Here is a 14,936-nt window from a genome sequence, read left to right as displayed (position 1 = left end):
TAGGATTGCTAATTACTAGGCTCTAATGGGATAGTATAATCACATGAACGGCTCTTAAGTTTCAGTCATTTATTGAACACCTTCTAACTGAGCATCATGAGCATTTTCAGACCATTATAGCAGAAGGCTAGCTGCTCACTAGAATGTTCTTACAGGCTTCTATGGATGCTGCTGGTACTGCCAGTTGTCATGCGGCAGGCATCTTTGGTCCAGCTCTCTGTGTTCCCCAGGGAGATCCAAAAGTACAGTTGAGTACCTTCCCTTTGATAGCTTGAAACTCATTGTGGCCAAGTCTCTACATACTTTGAAGGACTCCAGGGCCACCTTGAAACCTCTTGGGATCTACAGAGCTGTAAACAAACTGAGATATAGTAGATCCCAAACAGCCCAGAAATCCCCGCCCCCCCAATCCAGCTCCCTGTGTTTCAAAGATGTACAGCGCCCCTAAGGAAAAAACTAGATTCCAGAGAAAGAGATCAACCCCTATATCTGGCCTAATCACACAGCCTTCATCATTGTCAAAACACCAGTTTTGACAGGCTGGTCGAGGGTCTGAATTGTCTTTACTTTTTGGGCTTCCAGGTGCAACAGTTCTCCACCTTCCTTCTTGAGCAAATTATTACTGAGTCTTGGAGATTATAAAATCAGGCTACTCCATTCTTTTTGCCTCCCTTCGTCCACCCCACCCATTTCCCTGTCTTTCTTCAGGGACCCCTCTTACAATCACTTGTTGACACAGAAAATCAAACCCTGTTTTAGAGCTAAACAACTTTGAGAGCACAAAAGTTTAGGATGCTCACTCTTGCAGCTGTAGTCCCTTAATTGGAGCTAGGGGCTTGGTTTTCAGCCCTTGATCTGCAGGATGTGTATTTCCATATTGTAATTCACCCAGCTCTGATATGTTTCCTTCATTTTGTGATAGGTCAGGATCAGTTCCAATACTGGGTTCTCCCATTTGGGCTTACCTCTGCTCTGAGAGTATTTTCTAAAGTTTGGGCAGTGGTCACCACCTCTTCGTGCAGTGGCGATAGTCTTTACATACCTCAACAGTTGGCTGATGAAGGAACAGTCTTATGACCAGGTTCTTTCAACTATACTGACAGCCGTGACCCTGTTCCTCAGGCTAGGTCTCAACCTCCAAAATTGAGAAGTCTATGTTGCTTCCTGTGCAGAGAATAGAATCCATAGAGGCATCCCTAGATGCTATAACAGCCAGGGCCTACCTTCCCATGGACAGGTTCATGACACTATCAGATTCTGATCTGAGGATTCAAATGAGCCCACAGACCTTCATGAGAAAATGTCTCCAACATTTGGAGTACGTGACAGCTTGCAGCTTTGTAACAAGTCATGCAAGGTTATGCCTTAATTGTTTCCATAGGTGACCAAAAACAGTCTATCTACCAAACAAGTCTAGACAGAACGGTCTAGACAGACAAGTTTCATATGAAAGATTCCCTCAACTGGTGGAAGGATTCTTGCAACATCTGTGCAGGCATCCCCTTTATTCAGCCACTCCCAACCATTACCATAACAGATGTATCTTCATTGGGCTGAAGGTGGGGGGACACATATAGGGACTCTCACTGTTCAGAGCAGACTGTTGGCCCAGGTCTGCACATCAGCCTTATGAAGCTCAGGGCAGACAGGAATGCCTTCACTTTCTTGCTTTAATCAAGGGGCAACTCTATCAAAATTATGACAGATGACATAGCTTCCATGTTTTACATAAATTGACAAGAGGCAGCAATATGCCCTTCTCTTAGTGCTGAAGCCATACAGCTATGGAATTGGTGCATAGTTAATCATATCCTCATTTTGGCAAGACATTTTCCAGGCATTCAGAACATCAGTGCTGACTCTCTCCGCAGGTGACTGTCCAAGGATTATGAGTGGGAGGTGGATTCTAGGACTTTCAGCCATATATTTGTGACCTTGAGGTTTCCAGAGGTGAACCTCTTCACCACCATCACCAACAAGAAGTTTTGTTCAAGGGGTGAAAGGGTCTTCACACGCGAGAAGATGCCTTCCTCTTAACTTGGATGAAAGGACTTTTGTATACATTTCTCCCAGTGCCCCTAACATTAAAGGTGGTGAACAAGATGAGAATGGACAGACCTTAGGCTTCCTGCTCCCATAGAGCCCTGGTTGCAGATTGGGGTCCAGAGGGCTAGCAGGCTTCCTGCTGGAGCAGCAGACCCTGAAATGCTAGCAGGTTTCCAGTGGATAATCTGCTTGTATTTTGGCAAAATTTTCATTGCATCTGTAATAGATTTGGCAACACATTTCACTACAATAACTCCAGCATTTTCCGACCAGTTCTAAAACCCACACCATGCCAAGTTCCCTTGAAGCAGCTCAAGAAGGAAACAAAGTTGACACCAAAAGATAAAGAGCTGAAAAGCCCTGGCAGCAGGAGTGGTCCATCCGCCAGTTTCAGATTAAGAATTGCTAGCTACCAAGCGCTCTTTGCAAAGTATGAGTATCTCAACTGGCAGAAAAGCTGAGTTTGCCGACAGGCTGCCTCTAGAGCCTGAGGAGTTCAAGTCCCTGATTTCTGAGGGGCAGTAGATAGCTAAAATGTGTCTGCAGGCCTCCTCAGATGCACTGTGGTTCATGGCAACCTTCATTGTCCTGAGGAGAACATCCTGGCATCAGGTATCCGATTGAAGACTTCCCCTTTGAGGGCTCTGAACTTTTTTTAACTGAAAGATGTTTGACTCTCTTCACTCACTGAAGGACTCCCAGGCTATTCTGCATTCACACGGAGTATTTATAGCAGCTCCTAGAAGGAAGCACGGAAGACCTTCATGTTCCAGGCAGAGACCATCCCCCCAGTACTTTCTACCTCTAGAGGTCCACCGAGCCTCCGAAGAGATGTCAATGCGTTCAAAGGAGAAGACTTCAGGCCTCTCCATCAGTGATCTCTCATGCTGTGACCACTTCCAAGCACCCCTTTTGTCAGGCTGGTTGAGGGTTGTGCACTACCAGTCTACAGAACCTTCAATTCTCCTTCCCCCCCCATTTGAGCACCACCTCTGTTTCTTTCAGGAAGTGTGGAATTTCATAATATCAGACTGCTGAGTTCTACAGTCTCTGTGGGAAACTCTTTAGTTTCATACCCTCCCCTCCTGCTTCCCTGTCTCTATTCAGGGGTTCCCCCCTCACAAGAGACTTTGCTTCAAGAGGTGGAATCCCTTCTCACTTTAAGGGCAGTAGAAGAAGTTTCACTACAGTATGGGAGGGATTCCCGTACAGTTTCTATTTCAACTATTTCCTAATCCCAAAGAAAAAGGGGGATGGTGCCCTATCCTGGACTTGTGGAGACTTCATGCCTTTTTTTGTTGCTTCAGGTTCAAAGTGGTAACCTTTGCCTCCATAATTCCATCGTTAACACACAGGACTGGTTTGCAACTCTCAACCTGCAAGATACTTACTTCCATGTCTCTGTCCATGCTGCTCACAGGAAGTCCCTGAGGTTACTGGTGGGACAAGCACATTATCCCACACAAGGTACTACCCTTTGGAGTATCAGCTACATCAGGAGTTTTCATCAAATGCCTAGTAATGGTGGTAGCTCATCTCCAAAAACAAGAGCTAATAGTGTACCAATACCTCCACAATTGGCTGATTTGAGTAAAGTCACCTTAGCAAGTGGAGGTTCGGGTCATCAAATTCTCAGACTCTTCAAGTTAGGGCTGAAGATCTACACAGAGAAATCTTTTTACCCCTGTAACGCTGGGCCAGTGAAGGTTAAACAGTCAGCAAGCTGGCTGACCTGTAAAGAAACCCTTAAGAACATATCAAAATGATATTGCAGTGGTTTATCAGGGCCATTTCTTGTAGATAGTCATCAAAGCCATGTTGAGTAGACTAGAATCTTTAACATGTTTGCCTGTATTGTTCGAGAATCGAAAAGTAAGTGCTAAATATGTCTTTTTACCTGCATCCTATTAGAAATCTAATAATGTGATCTAATTAGCCTATAGATGCTAAATCCTGTTCCTATCTTGTAATGCTTCATTACTGTATTCTATTGACTTGGAGATCAAAAGGGGATATTATTATTTATATGGAACTTGTGGTGTCAGAATATTATTGTCCTAATCTCTCCTGGAAGCTTGTAATTCCCCATAGTAAACTACTTGTGAACTGTCTTAATAGTTTGAATGGCTATTGTTAACTGTATTGTTTGAGAAAGAACCCATTGAATAGAGATCAAACTGTCAGTTCACTTTCATCAAAGCCCACATGGTAGAGTTACCTGTGAGCACCCAGCTTGCTTCAACTATAAAGGAAGCTTTGGGCATGATCCTTTTCATCTCAGGTCATCTTAAACTTTAACAGGGAAGGTCTAAACCCTAAAAACTGAGGCCTCCAGGTGAACCCTGGATCACCCTGGAATTCTCATGGAAGAACTTTAACAAACTGTATACCTGGACTGCCTATTAGATTCTAACCTTCAGAATTGATTCCAGAAAGACTCTTACAAATCAGCAACCTCACCATCTCTGCTATGAAACTGACCTAAGGACTTTTGTATTTGTATGTATATTGATCTCTTAACCATATATAACTCGCTTTTCTTTTATTAATAAATCTTAGGTTTAGTTAATAAGGATTGGCAGAAAGTATGTATTTGGGTGAGCTCTGAAATATTCATTGACCTGGTGCGCAATGTATCTGGTCCTTTGGGATTGGTAGAAATTTAAGTATGGCAAATAAGGTTTTTACTAACCCGTCACTGTATTATACTTGGATGTTTAGATAGGTGCCAAAGGCTGGATTGGCTAAAGGGGACTGTAATTGGCTTCTGGTTAACCAGTGTGGTATTACAGAAGCTGCTTTGTTATTGGCTTGGTAAATCTAATTATAGAATAAATCACCAGTCTTGGATATCATCTGTCCTATTTCTTGCAGTCTGCCCTGAGTTGGCATCTTCAGCGTGGCTCATCCAGGCACCATGGTCACAACCCTACACATAGATTAGAGTTTATAGGGGCAGTGACAGACTCCACGACAGCCAGAGCTTACCTGTCACAAGACAGATTTAAACGCATGACCGCTCTCATCTGCCAGCTGCCAAATCAACTATGCACGTTGGTGAGAATTTGCTCAGGTCTCTTTGAATGTGTGGCTTCCTGTACGTTCATCATGCAGCATGCCAGACTACATCTACGTTGTATGTAAAACTTGCTGAAGTTGGTGAACTACCAAGCGGACATCATCTCGTATATCGTATCTATGCAAATTCCTCCCAAAGCCCTTTCCTCACTGAACTGGAAAGGGGGAGTACTATTCCCTTAATTCTCCCCACCAAGACTCTGGTGATTGATACATCCCTCCTAGAATGGGAAGCACATCCGGACCACTGTTGGATTCCTTAGGGCATCAACCTTATTCCATCCCTGTCAGGTCACAGAGAATAACTTCATTCTGTTCCTTTAGTGCACTACCCAGATGAAACCCAGGCAGACAGTGTTGTCATACTTCCTATCCATTAGAGTAGGCCGCCTGATGGCTGCTATTTCCAATCAGATGGGGGGAGGGGTAGTTGAATTTGGGAGCTTTCTCTAATGAGGCCCAGTATTGTACTGTTAATTCAGACAAGTAGTCCTCACAGGTATCCTAACATTAATTCCATAAGTAAAATCAGGAAATAGTCCTCCAGTTAAGCATGAAAGTTCACTCCTTAGGAGCACTGACAGTCTCAAAGCAAAAGAATCATGTTTCCTGTATTGAGATCTGCTAGACAGCAACTAGGTAACCAAATTATGCATATTGACCATCCAATCTTAGTCAACGTCCCTTTCTCTTGGCAGAAGTCTTCTCCAGGCCATAGTACTAGGGAGAGAAGAAGATGATATTTTTATATAATCTACCTTGTTTTGGGTGTCCATATTTAAAGGATGATCCTGCTTCCCACCCTGGAGGCACTCAGCTACGAAAATACTATCATAACAGATCCGCGGACCTTAGCACAAAGAAGATTATGAAAATACATCAATGCTTACCTGAAAAATTCCTTTCTTTTTCAGTAATAAGGTCCAAAAATCCAGCCTACGCTGGAGACAAATGGATCATCCAGAATAGAGATGAAAATTGATATTCGAGGATTTGGGTTTGTTGTCAGGTGGAATTTAGTAGGAATGTATTTCTCAAAGTGTATTTATCACATTCTGTAATTTAAGTAAGTAGAATTGGAATTAATTTAGCTACGGAAGTTTTCTTAACTGGAGGGACATTCCGGGGGTGGGACAATCCCCTGCTGCCCGTGTATTACAGGCCTGATTCTGCCCTTAAGATGCAAGAGGGCTGAAGTACTTATTGTAGTGTATCTATGGACCGTATTATTTTAAGCAGGGAAATTTTTAGGTAAGCGTGGATACCTTTTCTTATTGGATGCTTTTCCCCTCTTCTTTTTCTTTACAGGGTATTGTTTTCAAATATTTGACCAGTCCTTCATGAAGCCCCATATTGACAACATATTTCATGCAGTCTTTTTCAGAGGAATTGTCTATGCCTTAATTAAGGTGTCGTTTTAGAATTCCCTTAACGTTCTTTCAGAGTGGTGGATTTTAATATACTACATTGCAAGTTAGAATTTATTTTTTTTTAATTCCTTCACTTTTGCTTTTCTTGAATCCAATACCCTTGTACTTAATTACTGTGTGGTATGAACCCGTTCCTTACAATGCTGAAACCAGATAGTTCTTGGTCATGGGATCCAAACTTCCGTCTGACTTTCAGGTTGTCAGTCAGTTCATCTATCTGCCAAGAAGTCATTCTGGGATGACCTTTCTTCTCATTCAGACCTTTACATCTTATATTCTATATCTGTATTCTGAAAGCTCTTCTTTTCTTTTAAAAAAAATATTCAGAGGGTTTTAAACTCTAAAAGCCTGGTAACTGACATAGAGAATGGCAGAAACATTTTGGTAACTACAGTGGATTGTAGCCGTTTATCTCAAATGTTTTGTGGCAAAGCAAGGTTTTTATGAATAATCGTGGGCAGAACATCACTTATTTTTATTGATCGGAACTCTACTACAGTCAAAATGTAATGCATACGGATGATTTTCATGCAGAGATTTCCTGAACCTCATTGTTTTGTTTTAGGAGCTGAAGAAGATGAAGGTAACACCGTGATAGCAACGTCTAGAACACTTCCAAAGATACCATCAACTAGTGATGCGCCTAAAGCTGAGACAACTACACTGAAAACACAGACCAAGATTCCTGCACAAACCAAGGTTTGTGGGCAATTTCTTTTTACTGCAGCAGAGTAATACTTTTTACATGGTTTTAATCAAACATAATTCTGTTAAAAGGTTATTTGAAAACATACTTGGTGAATGGTTATGCCTATAATAATCATAAAAACCTTACCTAATATTACTACACTCTGTTAAATCAAATGTAGAGCTGGCCATAGAGCTTCTAATTCCCAGTATAAAGCCAGTGTACCAACTCTGGATTTCACTTCCAAGAAGAGTATCAAAACCAGGACAGCACATCTTCTCATGAACACACAGGTATATGTGAACATGAAATATAGTCTTAACCTTATTATGTCTCCGAAAGGGTTGCTAAATAAGCCATGTATTAAGCTGCCTCCCCTCACTCGCCCATAAAAAGGATAATTTTGTTCGTTTTTGTGGTACCTTTTGTGCTTTTCTCCAGGTTTCTCTTGAGGAAAATGCCATCCTTAAAATTCTAACATGGTATTTTGCAGTGCTTACTATGTCATTCACCAGTTCCATTGGCACACAGGTAGAAAACAATGTAGATGACAATGGGTAAAACAATAGTTGACAGGTATTCACATCACAGAACCACTATTGTAAGTGAGACACATGCTGAAAGAAGTACCAGAGATGCCAGGATTGAATGCTTGTGACAAGAACTGCTCCTTCATGCTTAGAGATGGTCTTTTAGATCCGAGACTTGTTGGCCTAGTACTATGGGGAAGTTTGTGCTGTTGCTGCCCATCCTATACATCTTCTGTGGCTGGAGAGTCTCAATATTTTCCAAACTGGCTCGTGATTTGGGTGCCTAACTTGACATGTTGAAGAGGATCTGATTTACAGAGGGCACGTGCTCTGCATATCAGACCCTTTTCAAGGTATGTCTAGACACTTTTGAGCATCTTTCCCTTTGGTTGTGAGGGCTGTCAGCCTGTCAGCTTACATAAGGACACTATCTATTATTCTTTGTATAGAGGGAGGAAAAAAGTAAAATAAAATATAAAGAAGGTCATGCAAAAATAAGATTATTAAAACCATTGTTAATAGGTATGCTTGGGCATGCTGAATCCAGTGCTTATTAAACCATGGGGCAGAAGCTTTGAGTATGAATGTTTCCTTCAAAAAAGAAGAGCTAATCACATATACAGCTGTTAGGAAAACGATAAAATAACCAGTTCAATTAGTTTCTGTACTTTGAAAAGATTTTGCTAATGTTTTAATAGCTTATTTCTGTGCTTGGGTGTTTTGTGTATGGACAATAAAATTTAAAAAATACTGAAAGCAATGTGGAAAATACTCTTGGAAAGAGATAATTGCACTTACTATTAAAGTATTTACATGGAGACTGCGTGATACAGAGAAAAGCAAGGAAGGGAAAGATAGCTCTGTGAAGGGGCTCAGAGAAGAGGACCAAAAGCTAGATCTTTCTTTCTTGGTGTATTCTTTAAGTGTGGAATAGAGAAGACTGATCTTTATATGCTGCTGTTTCAGGTTATAGATCCATTCCAAAGACAAACTAGCTGACAGACTTCTAAATCTGAGGGAAAGATTAAAATTTGCTCCCTTATCACTCAGTGAAAAAGGGGTGTCTCACAGTACCACTAATTATCAGGAGTTGAGGCTTGGTATTATTTGAATGCTCTGAAAACAAGGTCCTCTTGAATGATCTAGTCTGTCTTTCTGTATCCTTGCAGAATATTACCCATAGCTTTCTGCAGAATCACATTAGCTCAGTGGTCCATGACTAGGCCTCTTAGGTGCTATGGTAATACAAGTAATAAATATATAATAATCTTGTTTGTTGAGTCAGTCTCCAGTAATGGTGACTCCATGGTCGTCTTAATGAAGTTTCATTGACCTCACTATGATAGTGATTACTAATTATTCTGTCCTCTTGCCTCATTTTAGACCTTTCCTGCTTTTGTAAAAATGTGCTTTGACTACTACTTCCTTCTTGCTAGCCTATGTAATACGTGAGGGATTATCATAAAGACTCAGACTTTTCTCTAGACTGTACAGACTCTGTTCTCTCATCATAATTCATGTTTTCTACACCTTTCGTCACTAGTTGCCTCTTTTAAATTCAAACTTCAAGGTGGAACCTCAAACTGCCTGTAGTATGTCAGATGTAACCTCACAGGTGTTCTACAAAGACGACTAATAATTCTTTGGTCTTGCATATATCATCTTTGATACATTTTATTACAATATTATCACTATTATAATGCTGGGGGGGGCTAGTATTTACACACCCATGATTACTTTGTTTATCAGCATATAATCCATTTTATGTTTGCTAACTTTCAGTCTCTTGTTTCATACATGTGGATAATATTCTCTCTCCCCATGTAAAGCACATTCATCTATCTTTATTAAATCACACTGTATTGATTTCTGCCAAATTCTGTACTGTCTGTAAATCCTGCTGTATTTTTACTCTACCTTCCCTGCGGTTAGCTGTCCCTCCTAACTGGCTTTTCAGTGAAACTGCATTTTTGTTGCTGATCGGTTTCATCAGGGATAACCTGTCCAGGAGAATGATGTCTGAGAATCAAAGCAATATAGATGCTGAATGCTGATCTCACCGTGATGTGACCACTGAACAGATGTAGCGTTTTCATTGACTTTAGTTTTTTTATGTTTAGTAATTCTGTGGGCATTTAGGACTTTTCATCTTGTGACTTAACTCAATGCACTTTTACAGATGTGGAAAATATAATTGCACAGATCTTATAGGTATAGGTTTCATGTTTCAACAAAGACTGTATCAGTTTTATATAAATTTACTACTGCTTCTCTACTTCGTTTTTGTGTTGGAATGTGCATGTTTAGATACGATTTTCTGACTATGTAGGCTAAAGAAGTACCATTTAAAGTGCAGAAATGTACATTTTTGAAATGTGATCATTGCTTTTTTAAATGTACTATAGTCACCTGAAGAAATTGATGACAAAGAGAAAATTCACAAGACTAACTCTAACGCTAACAAAAATAAGAACGACCCAGGTGATGACACTGACGTATTTACTGAGAAGCACTCAGAAAACCTCTTTCAGAGAACAGAAGTACTTGCAGGTAAGGAGCAGCTAGTTAGGGCCTCTTTTATCACAAGGTAATATGAAAAAAATGTAGAAAATACAAAGATGCTACCTGCAGAATAATATAAACATCAAAATTCATATTGTGCCCAAGGTATTACCCTCCACATTGCTGTGGGGTCCCTGAGGATTATATGTTTCTGCAGAGCAGCCAGTATTCCTTTGTGAAGAATTAGATGGGCTTCACCCAGAGTTATTTAATCTATAGCCTACCCTTTTGCTGATTATTTGCAAGGTATTCCATCCCCCAGAAGTTCAGTGCTTCCTCCTGGGGATTCTTAGCTTTCACAACCCAGGAAGGGAGAATTGCAATTTGAACTTGGGTTTCCATGATAACTTGTAGGGCAAAGATCTGTGTCCAACCTGCCTGACCTTCAGTCCCTCCTCCTGGCAGGCGCTATCCTTCTTGAGTGCTGTTTGGGGGGCAGGGGAGATGATGTCCTGGAGGAAGCTCCAACCTCTCTTTCCACTGAGAAGCAGGGATGTCTGTGTATGGAGGGTTATCTCCATGTGTGGACCAGGGAGAGACAAGCTGGCCCCTCATTTTGTGTAGCTTATAGCAGAGCAGCACCAGATAGTGTCACACTAGTATAGCTGTACTGTTTTTCTTATAATCGGCACTGATTTCCAGGAATTTATAACTGTGAAATCCTACTAACGGTTGAAATTTGGCATCCAAACTGTTCTGGAAGTGCATTTATTTTTGTGGCATATACCAAAAAGGGGATGGTGTTTGAGCCATGGATGTGAGCTCATGCCACAAAATTCTGGATCTGAATTTCCCTGAAGCTCAAGGGGTTTGGATAAAAGAAAACTAGCATTGACATAGCATATCCAGTGGAAATATTCATTTTGATAAGTGTAGTTTGAATTGTTAGTTTGTGCACGCTGGCAAATACATGACAAATGTCCTCATTTTTGGGCTACATGAAAGGGATACAGTGTTTATCATCAAGAAATGTATTTTAGGCTTAGGTCATGGTGTAACAGACTGAAGGAGATGTGGCATGAATCAATTTCTTCCTTGGTAAAACAGAGTAGTAATCAAGAATAAATTATATGTAATTTCAGTGTTAGAAAAGTTACTTCCCTTTGTTAAAAGTAAGTTCAGAAGCAGCTAAGATTTTATAGTTACATTTGATCATGTTGTTGCTATGCTCTGGGAGCATTATTAACTTTTTGTTAACTAAAAATATTACTACTTTGAGCTGTACTTTTTAATTCCTTTAGAACTATGGGCCGTATTGTGTCTTTGACTTTTAAACAAAACTACTGAAATGTTTTTCTGTTTAAAAATCTATTTACAATGATTTCTAAAAAAGCCAATCAAGATTGTGACTTAATTGGAGCCAGTTTTTTAAATTTTAAAAGGATACAAAATATTTACTAGTTGTTTGCTATATTGGAAAACAAATTTGGAGCTACGGGTCTTATTTTGGCATATTGTGAATGTTTATTCATTTTATTGCAGCTGTTATTGCTGGTGGAGTTATTGGTTTTCTCTTCGCAATTTTCCTTATCTTGCTGTTGGTATATCGCATGAGGAAGAAGGATGAAGGCAGCTACGACCTTGGTGAACGTAAACCATCCAGTGCTGCCTATCAAAAGGCACCTACTAAGGAGTTTTATGCATAAAATTCCTACTTAGTGTCTCTATTTATGAGATCACTGAACTCTTTTAAATAAAGCTTTTGCATAGAATAATGAAGATCTTTTTTTCTTTAAAGAGCCATTATGGCACCTTTATGATAAAATCCCATTGTATTTAAAACTTTTCATGTATTCCTTTAAAAAAAAATGTAAAATGAAAACTTAACATTTGCCGTGTTCTGTGAATAACAGTGGTAAAGCATTATTTTATAAAACCATTGATGTTCACTGAATCATTTTTAAAACTTTATGCATAAATATAAAATAATGAAAATGATTGTTTTATCCTATGGCTCAATGAAAGTTGTTTAATTTTTGTCAGCATGACTCAGATTGATCTTACAAGTTAGTTTTTATTTCATTAATTTATCTGTTTCCAAAAAATGCCTTTTTGTAGTTGTCATGGTGCAATTTGTCTTCGGATAATTCAGATAACAGTAACTTTTAGTGTATATGTAATTTTTCAGCTATGTAAACTTTAATCTTCACTTTGTATAAATTTGTGTCCGAATATCAATTTTACACTTTGCATTGTTTCTCAATGTAACTGTAGCTTCAGTGAAATTGTAACAGCAAATTAATGTGTAAAATTGGATTATTACTACAAACTGTATAGTCATATCCTTACTAAACAAATCTTTAAGGAAGATTTGAAGTAAGCTACTGACAAGCCTAAGCAAACCCAAAGACTCTAACAGTATTCTGAGAAGTTGCTGCAGATATCTATGGCCACTGTATTTGTTAATTTCTTGCAATCTGAAGTTATAAGTAGGGGTTTAAAAATCAATTTTTGTTCTTAAAAATACATTTAAGTTGTAAACGTCTTTTAAAGCCTTTGAAGTGCCTATGATTCTATGTAACTCGTCGCAGACTGGTGTTAATGAATATATAACAGTAAAAGAAAATGTTGGTATTTTATAAGCACAGCCAGTTCTAATGGTAACTTTTGTAGTCTTACATGGATAGACATAAACTGTAATTTGGGAACATAAACACTACTGAATAAATCATGTGGCCTAATACTGAAATGTCATAGTTATATACTTTTGTACTTTTTTCATCTTATTCCTACTTGGTTGTGTTTAATATCACAAATTATGCCTATTAAATCTTGGAGGATGTTATCTGGAAGCCAAGACCAGAAAAAAGGTATTGATGAAACTCATGCTTTGAACAGAGATTCAGAAGTGGCAGGGAAAACGCTCAATGTTTCTTCGTGTACATGCTTGGAACTTGCCTGTTTAATTATGAGGATTTCAATCTTTGCATTATATTCAATGGCAGCATTGGCACAGACATAGACTTTCTGCAAATGTTAATTTCAGGTTGTAAAACTCCAAGGAGTACGTAGAGTTTCATTTATTATGGATATTATTCTTTATTCATTCTTTTATTCCACCTTTGGAGGACCTCAGCTTGATTCAACTCAGACTCCAGAAGGAGAATTGAGAAGTGGAATATCTTTATATGAGAAGACAGACATGTTCCAAGTAGAAGAGAAAGGGCTCTGTTGGTTAGGATTCAAATAGCTGTGCAACCGATAGACATATGGAGATGACAGCAGCATGCTTGCCTATGTTAGGCTCCGTCCTCAGGTCTGTTAATTTTTTCTTTTCTGATTTCTTAATTTCAAAACTAGGTGGGCAGAAGATTGAGCTGAACAACTACTCACAAGTATATATCTTTGTATATACAATATCAGAGGTCTCCAGAGAAAAGAATCTCATAACTTCTATTTGCTGCTGCCCCAAGTTCAGTGGTCATTTAGGAAAAATTAAAATTATTCTGCACTATAATCGTTGCTTTTTAACTGCTTACACTTCCTGGTAGATTTTCTGAAGCCATAGATCTTCACCAATTAAAACCAGGGTCAGTATTTAACAGGTATACCTCATTGTGCAATATTTAGTGAAATTCAGTCAATAAAATAACTGCTTGAAACAACTGTGCCAAGAAAAGGAAATTTCAGGCAAAGGCTGTGCCACTGCTGTAAAATAAAATATTTGTTAAAGTGCCAAAATCAAGTCTGTCGTGCCTACACTAATATTTCATTTTGTATAGTTTGGCATCCAGTCTTCTCCAAGCCCGTATTACTTTCGGTAGATTGAGTTTTCTTAAAGGTGCAGTGAATGCTATTTAGTTTAGTGGTAAACATTAAATGCGTGACAGGTTGTCTACTTTTTCTTCCTAAGCAGATCATTATTAAACTGCTTGAGTAACCAACCTTTCACTTCTGAATTTCAGATCCTTTGCTTTCCAGCTACTGTAAATATTGTATACAGCATTTTAGCATATATAACATAGATGTTCATTATTTCTGTTAAAATGGTTCTACACAAGTTCTCTATTATGCATATCTCCAATTTGTTTACAACCAGCAGCAATGACTATTTGAGTTCTCTTCTTTCCCCTAGACATCACCCCTTCAAACACAGCCCATAATATGCAGCGGAATTTGGAAAACTTGTAACTGTTTGGGCAGTTTAACAGAGCCCCAAACCCTCCTGAAATGTCATTTGTTTAACAAAGCAATCTGCAGTGGGAATGAAAATAACAACATTATTTATTGCCTTGAGTCACAATCTGACCTTTCCTCCTTTCCACTGCCAATGCCGCACTGTGCTATTAGAACGAAATTCTAACAAAGCTCTCATCTTGATTACAGTTTAGTTTTCATTCATAAATCTAGAGATCAGGCTTCTGTCAACAACATCTGTTTTCTAGCAATGGTATTAAAAAGGAAATTGGCATCTGTGCACCATTTCAGTCTTCTCTTAAACCGAAATTTCCAAGTGTCTTCAGTTTGCTGTCCTTTGTTCTCCTCCTGGATGTGTTCTAGCACTGCAGCCAGCACTCCGGCTCCTAAGGAATGTTGCTTGGCAGCTGCTAGACTCAGATGTCAAGCTATGGAACAGTTTCCCCCCCCCCCCTCCTCCAGCAG

At 39.3% G+C, this 14,936-nt stretch overlaps 1 protein-coding gene across 2 annotated transcripts in view; it reads left to right on the top strand.

Annotated features, from left to right (window-relative positions):
• The window catches only part of SDC2 (syndecan 2), a 96,683-nt gene extending 83,660 nt beyond the window's left edge, over positions 1-13,023 (top strand). For both annotated transcript variants that reach the window (XM_084620040.1, XM_084620041.1), the window contains exons 3-5: positions 7,120-7,253; positions 10,178-10,322; positions 11,817-13,023. In XM_084620040.1, the coding sequence (XP_084476166.1) occupies positions 7,120-7,253; positions 10,178-10,322; positions 11,817-11,980 (443 nt within the window). In that variant the 3' untranslated portion in view covers positions 11,981-13,023. The remainder of the gene's footprint in view (positions 1-7,119; positions 7,254-10,177; positions 10,323-11,816) is intronic.
• Positions 13,024-14,936: the final 1,913 nt, after the last annotated feature.

Source organism: Lepidochelys olivacea, assembly GCF_965140295.1.
Source record: "Lepidochelys olivacea isolate rLepOli2 genome assembly, chromosome: 2".
NCBI lineage: Eukaryota > Metazoa > Chordata > Testudines > Cheloniidae > Lepidochelys > Lepidochelys olivacea.
The sequence above is the reverse complement of the archived record's forward strand: the minus strand, read 5'-3'. Positions and strand labels throughout refer to the sequence as shown.